We start from the raw sequence: 15,686 nt of genomic DNA, 5'->3' as shown, positions 1-15,686 counted from the left end.
TAAGGTTGATTCAGTAGCTTATTACAGCATTTATTTAAATTTTAAAGTGGTACTAAAGAGCTCAAACATTCGCTAAGACAGTTTTAACATGTAACATTTTAAAAATGACTAATAGTCTCACAAAAATGTGCCGAATTATGCTGCATAATTTGCCTTTCCTTTCGGATACCTTTGTCAACTCTGCCACCTCATTTAGCCCTGCCCTGCCGCATGATTACAGTGGCCCTGGTTAAGAGCCTGAATTGCTGTGACGCGGTTGCACATTACATCACACTTGTTAGGCTTTGCGCCACTTACTCTGCTGTCTGACGTGTAATTGAGCCGATTCCATCCCCGCCGGCCTCTCAGGAACTTTGAAGCTCACCGGTGGGTGATTACACGCACTGAATTTGGTGGAATTCTCTTGGTTTTTCTGTCGGCCACTCCAAGCTTGTATCTCTTGCTCTTCCTCTTCCTCTTAAGGCCCACTTTATGCCACCCCTGCATGCGACCGCCCTACCTGCCTGGTCAAGCTGTCTATGCTGGTGCACGGCTTTGGTGTAGGATTGACAAACGCCACCAGGTGGGGTTAAATAGATATCTCCATACACTTAAAAGTGGCAGCACTACACTGTACAACAGCTTCAAGGGGGACGTCTTTGAGATGCCAACGTAGTGTGCTGTATTGCAGTGATACCAGCAGAGATGGGCAATGCACCAGCGACCGCAAGTTCGCACTATACAAATACTTAAATATCTGTACAGTGAGCGGTAAAGCTGAGACCAGAGAGGGCGTGGTGACGTCACGCTGTATAAATCTATATTACATACACACAGCAAGGGGCAGCTCTGCCGTACTTACAAATTCCAGGCTAACTGCACTATTCAGCTGCGGCACAGGATGGCGATAGAGAGACGTCAAGAGCTCGCCCAAGTCACTGAACTGTAAATAAGCACAAGAGACGACTGTCACCGAGGGTCACTGCGGAGAGAGTGAGCACGAACTCTAGCTGTGTGAGGGCACAAGACAGAGAGGGAGAGCCCAAGAAATATTGAGCAAGGTGAAAAAAGAACAAAAAACAGGTGACACAACAGAGATTGTCTGAAACAGAGAGATGTCCGAAGAACAAGACCAAGTATAAAAAGATAAGTGACTCAAGAAAGAACGACTGAGGGATAGGAGAGAATTCATAGGCAAGATAACTAACAAAGAAGAATTCCCTAGAAATAAAAGAGAATGCACAAGAGAGAGCACAAGCGAAATAAAGCCTGAGAAATAGGAGACCATCAATGACACAGCTTTACGCTAGGGTTGGGGGGGGTCTCCCCTTTGCTCGAGTTAGAGCTATTAGCGTTGGAAATTCCGAACTGGACTTTTCTTGCCACATACATTGAAAATGAAAAGTAAAACAGTTGACATAAGCGAGCCGATTCAAAGCGCCATGGCTGCCATGAGAATGAGTGCGAAGGAGAGACACAAAAGGAAAAAGAAGTTCACTCACAGTCAAACATATCTGCAAACGTGCAATTATCCATGTAACATGGTGTGGCCAAGGCGGTGACAAAACTGCCCCAAGGAGGGACAAACATAAAGAATTTATCAATGATAACAAAAGGCAAGTCCATGAACGAGTGATAGAGATGGGCGTGCGGTGGGCGTGGGTAAAAGCCCACAGAGAGATTACAACAGGACAGAGCGTTTGCGCACTCGACCTTATTAGAAAAAAATACCCATGGACTGATATATCCCTTAAGTAAGAAAAACACACGAAAGAAAATCTGGCCAATGAGAACGCACAGGAGAAAGCATAAAACAGAAGTACTAATGAATAGGATGCATGCTCGAGGAAGATAATGAACAAAGGAGAATGCCCAAGTAATTAGAGAATTCACAAAGCGGAGAATACATAGGAGAAATCACAAAAAGTAAAATAATTCCTGAGAAAGAGATCATACAAAAAGAACAGCGAGGCAGTAGGGGAGCCTGCACAAAACAGCTAATAATTATGAAAAAAACGTGAATGAGTAATAGAACGCACAAGAAAGAGTACACCCACAAACGAAAGCCTGGTGAATAAAAAAGTGCCTAAGAAGGAGTGCAAACAAGAAAGAACGTATGAGGTATAGGAGCACATGCAGGGGCAGGATAATGAACAAGGAAGAATGGCCAACGAATAAGAGAATTCATAAGGAAGAGAGAGCACAAGGAAGAGCACATGAAGGGTACAAGAATGCATACGATAGCGATCATACATGAACGAACTACTGAGGAATCGAACGCCGTGCACAGAACAAATGGTAAACGAGAAACAAGCATTGGCAAAGGCAGCAGGTCTGTTTTTGGCTGCCAGCCTTTTGCCTTTCTCGATGCCTGTTTTGTCTTGCTATGTTTTTAGTTGTATTTTTGCAGAAGCCACAAGCCCTCGCCACGATTAAAAAAACAGAAAAACATTCGCTAATATCAACTATATCTTTCGGTCTAAAAAAAATACACATTTTCATTGCAGTTCCTGGAACTAAAGGGAACTACTTTGTGTGAAGATGCCCTCTTGTGAAATAGCGCAATGCTACCACTCACAGCGACGTTAGCCAATGGCTGAAGTGGGATCAACCACTGCCCTATGTTACATGTTTTAGCGGGTGGTAGAAAAATGCGAATGACACAATAGGCCAGTTATTGAAGAGGGGTGACTGAAATACCCTAAAGCGTAGTATATATAATTTTAGTAAAATGAAAATGTATTGGCCAGATCTGAAAGTGCCCAGTGAATAATAGAATACAGTCGAAAGACAACGTGCAAAAAAGAACAACTGAGTAATATGAGACCATGCATACGATAGATATTACTAAGAAACAATTCCTGTGAATATTAGAACATGTAAGGAAGAGGAGACATAAAAAACAATGCTTGGTGAGTAAGAAAGCACATAACAAGTGACTGAACAATAGGAGAGCATGCACATGAAAGTCATGCATACAGTTGACCATCATATAGGCAATTTTCTTAATTAGCTCTCCTACCTTTCCACGTGATATCAGTTTGTTCACTTGGGCACCTTTCGTTTGTAATTACACCTTATACTGGCTGGTGGGGCAAGTCGCTGTTGTCACACTCTCTCCAAGGGTTGCGTGCCGCTATTTGCCGAAAGATGCCCGTGTTCACCCCTGCTGGTTAATGTGTGATTATGCACCAAGGAGGGCACTTGTATGGGCCTTTCCAGTCAGGTGATAGACAAGTAGGCCTGCCTCACACTTCAATGCATGTGATTGTGTATGAGTGTCTACATTACGTCACAGGACGGTTGGCTGACCTGACACAATAGATGGGACAGCAGAAATTCAAAATAAAAAACCGGATAAAAGCCGGGGACCTATATATGGCCGTTTAGAAGGGCTGAACAATGTCAACACAACATTAGGGTAAAGGAGTAGTAACCATCCCCAAAAAACACGGCAGACAAATTGTTTTTAATGAAACCAGTGGCAACCAAAATAAAGGGAAAACGGGGTGCCTAATAGTTATTTTTAATATTTAAATTCCCTGTTTAATCAAGGAAAAATCTCCAAAGTGCTTCGTGGGGTATGGTTGAGCCCACCCTGGTTTTTAGGGACCAGGATGTGACCGGATGATGAAGCATGATGCCAATAATGTGTATGAGGGTCCATAAATAATAAGCACAAATGCTCCTCTCAGGGCAGGGTGATAAATCTACATTATGGCACAGAAGAAGTGACACTTTTCTGTAACGCAGATTCTAGATAGGGAGACAGTATACTGCGGTTCCCAATAAAATGTCTCTCTCCCCTGGTTCACACATACGTGTGGGTCTTGACAACAGGCACTGCACTGTGCAACAGAGTATGGGGAGCAAACCTCACCCTGTCCAACGGTTTTGCAAGAGAGGAAGAAGGGGGATTCTTCCTCCAAAGAAAATGTAAGAAATATGCGTCCAAACGGTGTATATCCCATCATAATTTGTGAACACTTTCAGAACTGGATTATGGAAGACTATTAGCTACAAAAGCAGCCTCATGGCTTGCAGTATTTCAGGAAATCAGAGAATGCCGTAGTACTGAGGGGCGGGGGGGGGGGGGGGGGGGGGTCGAAAAATGTATGAAATCCCAGCAGAGGGAGCAAACCTAAAGGGAAGCTTGCAGGCCTCCTTACCTGCCAGATTAGTTTGTGAGATCTGTTGCACGTCATACCCTGTAACTGCTCACACCACACTCTTCTCAACCATATCTGACCTTATTTGATCGGTTGGGAAGGCTTCTCAGTTACCACCGTCCACAAGTGTGTGAGCCGCATAGCTAATGCAGGAGCCTCGGGGACAAAAGTCCCCTATACCAAGTCTTGCTGTGTGCTCACCTGATCCTTAGCCAAATGGTCTGCGATGTTGTTCAGAAGTTTGTAAAACACCTCAAACCAGGGTAGGTAGCTGAAATGAGAGGTTGAAAGGAGGGGTGAGAAACATTTCTGTACCAACCTCAAGGACTGCACTGCTGATGCCCAAATAAGTGAACAAACACAACAAGTAATTTAGCCCATTTTCACTAATAATTCAATGACAAATATTCATTTTCTAACTTGAGCAATGGAGTACTGCTTCTCTTGTTCAGACTAGTTGTTTATGAGAACCTCAGTACTAAAATGGCAGTAGATTCTGATAACCGTTTAAGGGTGATGTCATATTTCCTGAAAAAACACTTGGGGCCATATTTATACTTTTTTTGCGCCGCATTTGAGTCATTTTTTGACGCAAAAGCGGCGCTAACTTACAAAATACAATTGTATTTTGTAAATTTGCTCCGCTTTTGCGTCAAAAAATGACGCAAATGCGGCGTAAAACAAGTATAAATATGGGCCTTAGAGCCAGATTTACAAGGCCCTAGCACCTCCTTGTGCCACATTAGTGTCATTTTTTTACGCTAATGTGGCACAAGGACAAAATCGCCACGCCATATGTACAAAGTGGCACAATGCATGCATTGCGCCACTTTGAGACCCAATGCGCCACATTATGCATGCGCCAGGCATGATGTATGCAAGGGGGGTGTTCTGGCGTTAGGAAGCCCACAAAAATTACGCAACGAAATCTACAAGATTTAATTGTGCCATTTTTGCTGTCATTTTTAACACCTGCTCAAAGCAGGCATTAAAAGGACGCACCCATTAAAATCAACGGGCCTCCTTGCACTTTGCTCCACTAGTGTCAACATTTTTGACGCTAGTGGAGCAAAGTACCACAATAGCATAACATTTTTTGATGCTATTGGTCTAACGTGCGCCATGCTGCGCAGTATTGTAAATACGGCGCACCCATGGTGTCGTTAGCTGTTGAAGGGTGGTGCAAAAAACCTGGCCCATCAGTACTGATGCGCCAGATTCTTGTAAATCTGGGCCTCATAGCACAAGTCTTAAAAACAGAAGTGGGGGGACTAACCAAGTAAGACTATGCAAGTGATATCATGGCATCTGATTCCCAAACATTGTAACCCACATTGTCACTGTGTCACATCATGTCCATTGATTTACAAACTTGTATTATTATTTATTATCATTGGATAATGTGTACATTTGCTGTAAAGTGCCTTGACACCTTACATGGGGATGAGTAGCGCTATAAAAGAAATAAAATGAGTGGGTTTTAAAATGTTATTTGTGTAGATATTCGTACAGCCCAATACATCTGACATTCTTACAGAGCATGCCTATTTTTAAATACAGGGATTGAAAAAAGACCACAGCGTGTCTCCAGGTATAGTTTCTTTTGAGTACGTGTGAAGTACATGCGGTGTGCCTTTGAGCCTCCCTATTGCAGTGACATCTAGGTTGCTTAGGAAGAATGCCTCTAGCTTGAGTCTTTAAAGCTTTAGGACCCTTTGGAGTGAGACCGAACACCTCTGGCGTCCGATATTGTGCAGGGGTGGTAGGGAAAGAGGGGGAGGGGAACGTACTACAGAATAGCTAGGCTGGTTCTGCAAGCTAAACCCTAGGCTGACAAAGCTGGTTTCAGTAAGCAGAGCCTGTAAATAATTCAGACTGCAATTCTTATTTATGCATTATTGATGAGGACTGCTCCATACCCTCCTTCCCTCTGAAAGTGTAATATGAGGGTGTGTGGAAAAGGTAAGAGCCATGCTGACTGAGCAACGCTTACTGGGCTCTCTTATCCACAGCACGGACCAATGATTGGTTGTTCAGTCTTTTCTTTCTGACATGCATTTGTTTTTGTCACTGTTAACGTTTTTTTCTCTTCCCTATGGTGACTCAGGAGAGTAGCACAGGTCGGCTCCAATATTCGCCCTCGTAATTGTTATAAATAGAAACAGAACCCTGGGCTCTCACTTCCATAGCCCAACCTCCCTTTGGAAATGCCATTAGGTGGAGTTATAGTAGAGTAAAACACTGTCACCGCTGTCCCCTGTAAAGTGAGCTATATGGCTGGTCCTGGACCAGTCGCCTTTGAGGCTGAAGCCTTCAATGCAAACTGCGGACTCCCCGGATGACTTTTCCCTGACAATTGAGCTGCTTAGCAGACTGGGTAAGGTGAATCCAGCCATCCTTTCAGCAGACGCTACAGACAACTCGGCGTTTTCTCACATTTGCTTGTCTTTCATATATAGAAAATCCACTTTCCATGGTTCCTGTCCCTTTCTCTGCTAGATACTACTAATATTTTCACCCTGTGAATGGAGAAAACACTAACTGGCTTCTCAGTGCATATGTTTCCTTTATGGCATACAAATTCAATATATTTAGTTTCTCTGCTTGTTCTTTGAATGAGCGGCCGGAAGAGCGGCTACTTCCCTTTGCACAAACCCACAAGTGCGTGCCATAAAGTCAGAGAGAGAGAGAAAAGGATAGCTGGGAGGTAAGAGACTGATGCACTTCCCTGTTTGATGATGTGATGGTCACGTGATCTGATGGGTGGGGGATGACGTACATGCTTCCCCCTGTCCGCCCACACAAAATCACACCACACCATATACGCCCAGGCCCAGAGGACAATTCTTTGGGAGGGAAACAAAGTAAATGGCCTACGCAAGAGCAATCCATGTTTTTTGCATTTCCGTAGCACAGTGGTCTTCAAACGTTTTAATGCTGCACCCCCCCCCCCCCACCCCAGTGGAATAAAAAAAACCTTTAGGCCACCTCCGAATTTTTCACAAATATTCAATTAAATATGCAACATTTAAATATGTCTACACTCGTGTAAACATTGCAGCTAAATTCTGCTTCTGTTTTAAAAATCCAATGAAACACATGATGGCATACATACTATTCTATTCTAGCCAGACATGTCTTACTAAGTTGTACAAGTATCCACAGTGTGATTATTAGAAGTGAGTGTGGGGGTTTTGATTAGTATTTGGAGTCCCTTCCCTTTTGACACATACTCCCATCTTGGATATAACTGACAAAACATGTTAGTGATGGCCCATCACAGAGTGGTTTACTGCTGCTCATTTCTTCAGATTAAAACAAAGCCCTGTTATTAGCATAAATGCTTCTTTTGGACAGAGCCTGCCCCCTCCCCCTGGATCACTTGAGGACGCCCTAGGGGTGCCTCCCCCCCAGTTTGAAGACACCTGCTGTAGCTGCATTTTAAAAGCTTTGAACTGGCCAACATTAAATGGATTTTTCACTGTTAAGTCATAGACTGTAGTAAAACTGGGGTAGGGAATCAGAGTAGGGGAGTTTGCTCTTCCTCTGCCAGGTGCTATATCTGATGGTTCAGATCAGTGATACTCAAAGCATGGCCTGGGGGCCACAATCGGCCCTCCTGAACTTCACACCCGGCCCCCTGGTCAGCAGCAGCACTGGACTAAACACTAACATCAAAAATACGTTAAACAAGCATTGGCATTTGGTTTTTCTTTTGCATCCTATCTTACTATCTAACTAAATTATAAATATTACAAAAAAAGGTTATAATAATTTTTGTTTTAAATTTGATAAACTGTTAACAGTTGTTTATGTTGTGATGTATCTGGAATTAATAAACAACGTAAACAACTATTAGCAGTTTATCAAATTTAAATCAAACATTATTATAACTTTTTTCTATTATTTATAATCCAGTTAGATAGTAAGACAGAATGCAAAAGATAAAACACAGGCAAACCCTACTGGCTTTGCCAATTATTGTTTTAACTTGCGCATGTTTCAGACAAAAAGGCTTGGCTGTGTTTTATAAATGTGCAGCAGCATTCGACAGACATGCCTCCCCGATGTCCAGTAGGGGACTCCCTTGCCTCTTACCAAGAACTGCTATTTGGAGAAATGTGAGCTTTTCTGCAAGAGTGAATTATTGTCTTTATCCTGCATAAGTGTGAGAACACCTGAGGTTTTACAACCTTAAAAGGACAATGGTGCTTTTTTTTAATGTCAGATAGATAGTCACTCTTACTGGGAGGGGTGGGGGAGGTGTCGTTTCAGGGGGACATCCCTTCTTGTTGCACAGTTAGGTGCATATTTAAACTTTACTTGCACGGTTTTAGCATCAAAAATATTGACGCTAAAACTGTGCTGAGCTAAGTCCATATTTATATTTTGACGCTAGACTAGTCTAGCATAAAAATATTGGAGTTAGCGCCTTGTTGTGGATGTGGCAAACTACCTTGCTCTAGTTAGATGCAAGGTATGTGCTCCCATCCACAATATGATGCTAACCCACTACCGCCATATCTATACTCAGGCACTGAAACGACATGCACGGAGTAGGCGGACCCAAATAATGGTGCTAAGCCTGCTTAGCACCATTATTTGATGCCTGGGTCAAACCAGGCATTAGGGTACCATTGGACCCATTTCTATGGCTAAACACCATAAAATGGACCCACAGATGCCCACCTCAAGCCCCAGGAACACCCCCACCCACACCAGAGGGACACCACATGATGGGGGACCACATCCTTGGTAAATATTGGTAAGTACATTTTCTTTTTTTTTGGGGTGTGCCACTGGGGGCCCCTGACATGGGGCCCCCTGCCTGGCACTGGTCCCCTGTGCTGGCCATTGGAGTGGTGGGCATGACTCCTGTCTTTACTAAGGCAGAAGTCATATTTGGGTGTTAGTGCATCAGTAAATGATGCTAGGTTGGTTAGCGGCATATTTATTGCCGCTAACCAGCCTAACGTCATTTCTGTCCCACTAATACCTTTTTACCTACTGCCATCCCTCGGCTAGGGTTTTTTTCTTGGACACTAGCCATTCCTTAGTGCCTGTGTGTGCCATTACATAGACATAGCGCCTGGCTGCCACTATGGACTGGCGCTAGCAGACGCTAAGGATTTTGACCATAAAACCATAAATATGCACCTTTGTTTTCACTATAGGTGCAGGAAGCACACTTTATCACCGTTGCTGTAACAACGCTGCTAGCACAGGGCATTGAGTTCGTCAGAGCTGGTAAAACAGCGTACAGCTTTCCTGTCAAACTTCAAAATCCTGGCTGGTGTGCCACACTTCTTTTAAAAGCAGTCCTTTGATGTGCTGTGAAGCTGCAGAACTGTCGTAGCATGCGCTATGTATCAAAATACAAGGAGATGCCGTGATGTACTGGTGCCTTTAGAAGGCTGTAGTGCTGTGCAACAGTAGACTTGCTGAAAAGGTGGCGCTTCTGAGAGATCCACTGGGTGAAAACAGAGACAGTTATGTGTGAAGCTGCAGAGACAAAATGGAGATTTCCTGGTAAGCTCGTGTCGCTGGAAAACTTGGCAGGGCTGGGGAAGAGTTAGTTCCATATTAGGTGACAGTGATGTATAATATATCATAGCACCGACTAAAGCATGGTGCACCTCTTGGCATGTGCTTGCTCGAGTCTACCACAGCCTTAACATTTCTGAGGCAAATGCCTGTCCCCAGCCCCTGTTTTTTGCAGTTTTATATAGCACATTCTCGACCTGAAGGCATTGAAGTTCTTTACATGAGCACCAGTTAAATAACAGACGGATACATTCTTTTTTTTTCAGGCATGGGGAGATTAAGTGATTTGCCCAGACTGACAGGATGTTGAGTCGACTCCAAGCCTTGCACCTTGTCCCCCAGTACCAAAGTCCACAGCTCTGGCCATTACTGCCACTTGACCCCTTGGGCGAACCTATCCAACTCTTCCCGCCATACACACTTTTCGGCACCACTAAACGCAATTGTGTGAATTTACCTATTTAAATAACACAGAGGTGGGTGGTGTGACTGAAAAGCGTGACAAACGTGCTGTATAGTGGGTATGTCTAACCCACAGATAGGAAAGGGTGTTGCGTGTACTGGATAAGACGGTTGCGCAGAAGGCGTCACGTGCATGGCAAAGACCTGATTTGAATGGAAGAATGAAATGTAGGTGGCAGGTAGGTGCTCTGCGCCAGGTCGCAGAGATGCCCTGGTTCCAGGTAGCGCACATTCTTTTGAAGAACAGAGTCCAGCTGCATTTATGTTGTAAATTGTTATAGTTGCTGAAAAACGGCAACAATAACAATGACAGTGGGTAAATATAGAAACCTCCCCTAATACGTGCAATCATGATAGAAGATATCATGAAACACAGCAGGCTCTGCAAAACTATACAGTTGAGAAAGCAAAACTACTAAGTAGCGACATGTTAAAATACAATCAAAAATAGTAAAGATGCAGAATGCATTCTTTTAGCTGAACTCATACAGTGCAATCATACCGGAGCTCATCCAATAACATGTAGCATCATGCAAATTGTAGCAGATAAATAAACAGAGAGAGAGAGAGATTCCTTCCCTAAAGCCCCATCACCAAAGAGAGAGACTGAGTGATTCCTTAAAGAGCCATCACCGCGACTGCACTTGAAGCAAAAGAAAAAAGACTGAGAGAGATGCCTTCCCTAAAGCGCCATCACAGAAAGAGAGAGATTAATTGATTGATTCTCTAAAGCACTATCACCAAGACCACGCTCAAAGCAAAAGAAAAAAAAGGTACCTTAAGCGTGGTGCCACAGAGAAAGGACACTGGCTAGTGTCCAATGAGAAGTAACCAGAAGGAGTACTTGGCCCACAGGCAATCCAACAGCAAAGAAGACAACAGGAAGTGAAGCAGGACATCATGCAGATGGCATGCTGGCCAAGCAGAACCACGTAAATCAGAGCAGCGTTGGACTAAGCCAATGGTAAGTTCAGGTAAGTAAGGAGCTGATCCTAAGCCCCTTTTAAGTTTTTTTTCTTAACAATAGATTTCGCAAGTAGCACACCAGCACGCTTGCAGGCGAAACCTAATAAATGAGCAAGCATTTATTTAAAGGTAAACTAAAGTTAAATAAAAGAAATAACTAAGGTGTACTGCATTGTTCTTTAGGAACATCATCGTTTTTAAAGACATCTTGCAGCAAGTGTAAAAATATGGTAAAGTCTCCAGAATTCAAGAAGTGTTTTTCATGAACATGCAGAACTGTTTCACCTTAGTACATCAGATCATCAGTGCATAGAGATGTATTTTTTTTTAAGTGATAGTTTTCAAACATGAATTTAGAAACATTAATTCTCTCCCCCCGACCCAGACAACTATGCCAATAGTGAACTAAATTACAGCCCAGTTATTATGTGCACTCTTTGGATGGCCTAGATTCCTCTTATACATAAACAACAGCTTATTGAATTAATCACAGGAGAAGGTTTTGTACAGTGCACATCCCAAAGTTGAGTATTTGGAGACCTTGTATTTGTGATAATAAAAAAAATGAAGGAAAGTGACACAAAACAATTGCCAAGGTTCACACAGTTTGGTTAGGTGGGAAAGCTGGAATTAATCCAAGGTTTTCTGGTTTCACATTGTGCCGTGCATCCATCGGATGCATATGCTTCACTTCCCCTACACCCACCCTACTGCCATCCCCTCCGCACCCCAAACCACAACTGCTACACTGCTGGCATCAGTTCAACCACTGGTCACATCACAGACCAAAATATTTGGCCCCTGGGAAAATGTTTGTGAGTGCCCACGATTAAGATGGAGATGTCAGATTTTACACAGTCATACTTCTTTTTCTAGCAACTTTATTTCTGAGTTTTTGGTACACTAATTGATACATTGATGGCATCACAAAGCATTGTAGCCAACATTTAATATGGCTTCCTATTTGTGTCCCTTTCAGGGGAGGACTATAGGAATTATGTTTCGGTGCTGGGCTCGGGGATCAGGAATAGGGGTAATCTCAGCGAGTTTTGACAGCGTTATCATTTTAGGTACAGACAGGCTGCTGAGTCTAGTTCAGTGTCTTCCTAACATAGTAAATTTAGGTAGGTGTGGGCCCATCTCTTAACTAATTGTGTTATGAACAACCACTATCAACTTTTCCAAGCGACATTCCACAATTTAGTCCACTATATACTTAATGGGAGCATTCTGTGGGATTTTCAACAGGGTGCGATTACAAGTATTGTGACTGGTATGAAATGTCTGTAGTAGTTGTAGCTGGTCTGAGATGTATGCAGTTCTTGTCTTAATAACCTTTATGCCATGTACACATTTTCCAATCCTTGTCATTAGAAGAAGGTGAATGTGCTTGTGTAATGTTTTGCAGAATAAGAGTGCTATTGTTTTGCAATGGGTTTGAGCAGGAATTGTTCTCTAGACTTCTTGTGACTGCAGCTTTAAGAGCAATAGTAGTGAATTAGGACCTGATTTAGAGTTTGGGGGATAGGTAACTCCATCACAAATGTGGCAGATATCCCGTACACTGTAGTACGATTCCCATAGGATATAATGGGATTGTAATACAGCTGATGAGATATCTGTTACGTTTGTGATGGAGTAACCCCATTAGCCAAACTGTAAATCAGGCCCTTAGTCTGCAGCAGGTCTTCACATATTAGCATTTTGTCTTGGTAGTTCTACTGACAGCAGGCAAGCTCACCTAAGGATGCAGATACAGGCCTTATATCCAACAGAAAGGCGACAAAAGCCAAAGCGCTGGTTCCCATCTAGGTCAGTCAGTACAAAGGTGAAGTTCTGGACCACTGTGCTTTCCTTCACTCTGAGAAACAAGAATGGAACACAGTGTTACACACAAGGGTGACTAAATGGATGGGTTCAAGGCAAAGAAAGCAGAGCATTAAGTAATTATACATTCTTACAGCCACAGTTTTTAGAAAAGAGTGCCTCCTCTCTTCTTACACTGACCTTTGACACTTATAAAGGCATTCATGCTATCTGACTACTTAAGCAGATCTTTACGATTCATTCCTCTATTGACAGAGCTGTGCTTTGTCTAAAAGAGATCTTACATGCTTAGTCAATAGACAGCAATCAGATTCCTCAATTTAGAGAACTCTTGGTCATACAGAAGAGCTTTACCTTAACTTGCATTGATTTTGTGTATGCAAACATTAGAGAAATCTTCCAGTTCACAGAGGGCCTGATTTACAATTTGGAAGATGGAGTCACAAACATTACAGATATCCTGTTCACCGTGTTGTAAGCGTATCATATATATTATGGCAATTGTGTTATGGCAGATGGGATAGCCGTTGTGTTTGTGACAGAGTACCCCAGCCAACAAAATTTCTAAACCAAGTCCATAGATTTGCTACCTTGCAATGCTGAGTTATCCCTCAGGTAACACATGTAACATTGAGCAGAGGAAGCAGAAATATCCCTTTGACTACACATGTATTAAAGGACTAGGCTGCAGGTATGTCTGTAGGTTACATGTTTTTTATTTCCCCTGAGGGTTAATCTAATCTTAGATTCTAGAGATCTTCCCGACCTCATATCGCAGCAACATTCCTCAGTTTACAAAGATCATACTCACCTCAGACGAAGAGCTATTTTTCAGATCGCAAGGATATTGCAAGTCTAAAAAGCAGATTTGTTGCTCTATTTGCACAGATTTCTCTGTGCAACAGGCATGCCAATTTCTCTAATTACACACACCTCACTGGCCTTAGATTACAAAACTATTCTTTGGTTATGCGTATGCCATATCTTTGGTTGTAGAATACTCTTGTAACTTTGAAGACAAAATGAAGAAAGTGTTCCAAAACATTTTACCTGTCTATGTCAAATGGGAAGCAGAACTTCGGAAACTTCTGGATGGAGTCCTAGAAGTGGAAAACGAGCATGTTACCTTTCATAAGACAGAACCATTTCTGACCAATGGATAGTAATTTATTGATTGTTGGCCCAATGGAGGAGCAGTTCATTGACAGCAGAAGCCAACGGCGGAGCAGGCAATTGATTGTATAGGGCAATGGAGGATGGAGACTTTTGTAATAAGGATAAATAGAGGATCAGGTAATTGGTCATGAAGGCCAGTTAAGAATAAGACCATTGATTTTAGGCCATGGATTGAGGAGCAACCCACTGATTGCAGAGATCATTGGAGGAGCATTTAGTTGTCACTGATTGTAGAGGCCAATAAAGGATCAGGCTATTGATGATAAAAGACAATGAAAGAGCAGGTCATCCTTCATCAAGGCCAATGGAGTAACGTCATTGGTTATAGAGGCCACCGAGTGAGCAGTCCTATATGTACCATGCTGTTCAGAGAATACACAATGCTCAAGCCCCAAAACAGTGATCCTCCCACTTCTTTCCATGAGAAGGGTCTACTTTTAGAAATCTGGGTTATTCTAATCAGTTTCTATTGCCCTTTGCATGATTTAGTTAGACTCAACATGGAAATAATATCCCATACCTGGTCAGTGAACTCTTCTGGGAACTGTCTCACAACCTTGGGATCTGCAGGGAAAAAGAGATGGGAAAAGCACTCAGGACATAAACAGCATTTTACAGTGCCATCACAGGTCTCTTGCAGCTTGTGATGGTGGCTATCACATCTACTGATCCTTTCACCGGAGAAACATTCTCTACTGAGTTTGAACAAACACTCTAGGGACAGTAAAATATGTGCTTGTAACCTCTCTATACACCGTAATGAACAATTCCTTAGCAAGACTTACCTGAATAATACCTTTCCCAGCAAAAAACAGAGATTTTGAGCCTTTGATCAGACAAACTTTGAAATCCAAAAAGACTTATTAAGTTGTCAATATTTACATGTACATGGTTTTGTAATTCATTGAAACAGGACTTTTAAGGTCAGGTTCAGTGGCGGCTCGTGTGGCGCGGAAGGGGTGGGGTGGCGCATGAGGGGGGAATAAACATTAATTTAATCTAAAAAAAAAAACCACTTACCTTCACTTGCCTCCGCACCACTCAGCTCCTCCATCGCAGGCTGCAGGCACTGGCTCCCAGCCTGCCCTGTCGCCAATCCTGATGTTGCTCAGAGCAACACCAGGATTGGCTCGGAGGGCCCAGCCAGGGTGCTCCCAGGCAGACTGGGAGCCTTTGTAAGCTCTCTCCAGCCCAGCAACTGTGTTGCTGGGCTGGGTAGAGCCTACTGAGCATGTGTATTTGGCCAGCCCGAGACAGCTGGCCACACACACATGTACTCTGAGGGGGAGTGCTGTGCACTCCCCCTCACTGCTCGTCACTGTGCAGTTTATTATCGTTTTCTTGTAAAGGTTTTGCAGCTGCAGGCGAGTGGGAGGCGACGCTCCTCTGCCCTAATGGAGGAGTCACCCATGGTCAGGTTCTGCCAGATACCTGGAGCTCAAATTAAGACCTAAGCTCTCTGATAGCTACTGTTATTGAGCTTTGTGTGGACAAGGTTCTATTGTTAGGGGTTCATCTGCCTCATCCCTGTTGCCTCAAAATTCACTGTTGGAAAGGTGCCCT

The 15,686-nt window shown here is 43.2% G+C and overlaps 1 protein-coding gene across 3 annotated transcripts in view; it reads right to left on the bottom strand.

Moving 5' to 3' along the window:
- The window catches only part of DENND1C (DENN domain containing 1C), a 292,565-nt gene that overhangs the window by 142,404 nt on the left and 134,475 nt on the right, over window positions 1-15,686 (bottom strand). For all 3 annotated transcript variants that reach the window (XM_069230426.1, XM_069230428.1, XM_069230427.1), the window contains exons 3-7: window positions 14,644-14,687; window positions 13,998-14,047; window positions 12,862-12,981; window positions 4,350-4,419; window positions 842-922 (exon numbers count right to left, since the gene is read on the bottom strand). In XM_069230426.1, coding sequence (XP_069086527.1) covers window positions 842-922; window positions 4,350-4,419; window positions 12,862-12,981; window positions 13,998-14,047; window positions 14,644-14,687 — 365 coding nt within the window. The remainder of the gene's footprint in view (window positions 1-841; window positions 923-4,349; window positions 4,420-12,861; window positions 12,982-13,997; window positions 14,048-14,643; window positions 14,688-15,686) is intronic.

This window comes from Pleurodeles waltl, chromosome 4_2 (genome assembly GCF_031143425.1).
Source record: "Pleurodeles waltl isolate 20211129_DDA chromosome 4_2, aPleWal1.hap1.20221129, whole genome shotgun sequence".
NCBI lineage: Eukaryota > Metazoa > Chordata > Amphibia > Caudata > Salamandridae > Pleurodeles > Pleurodeles waltl.
This window is presented reverse-complemented; position numbering and strand designations above follow the sequence as displayed.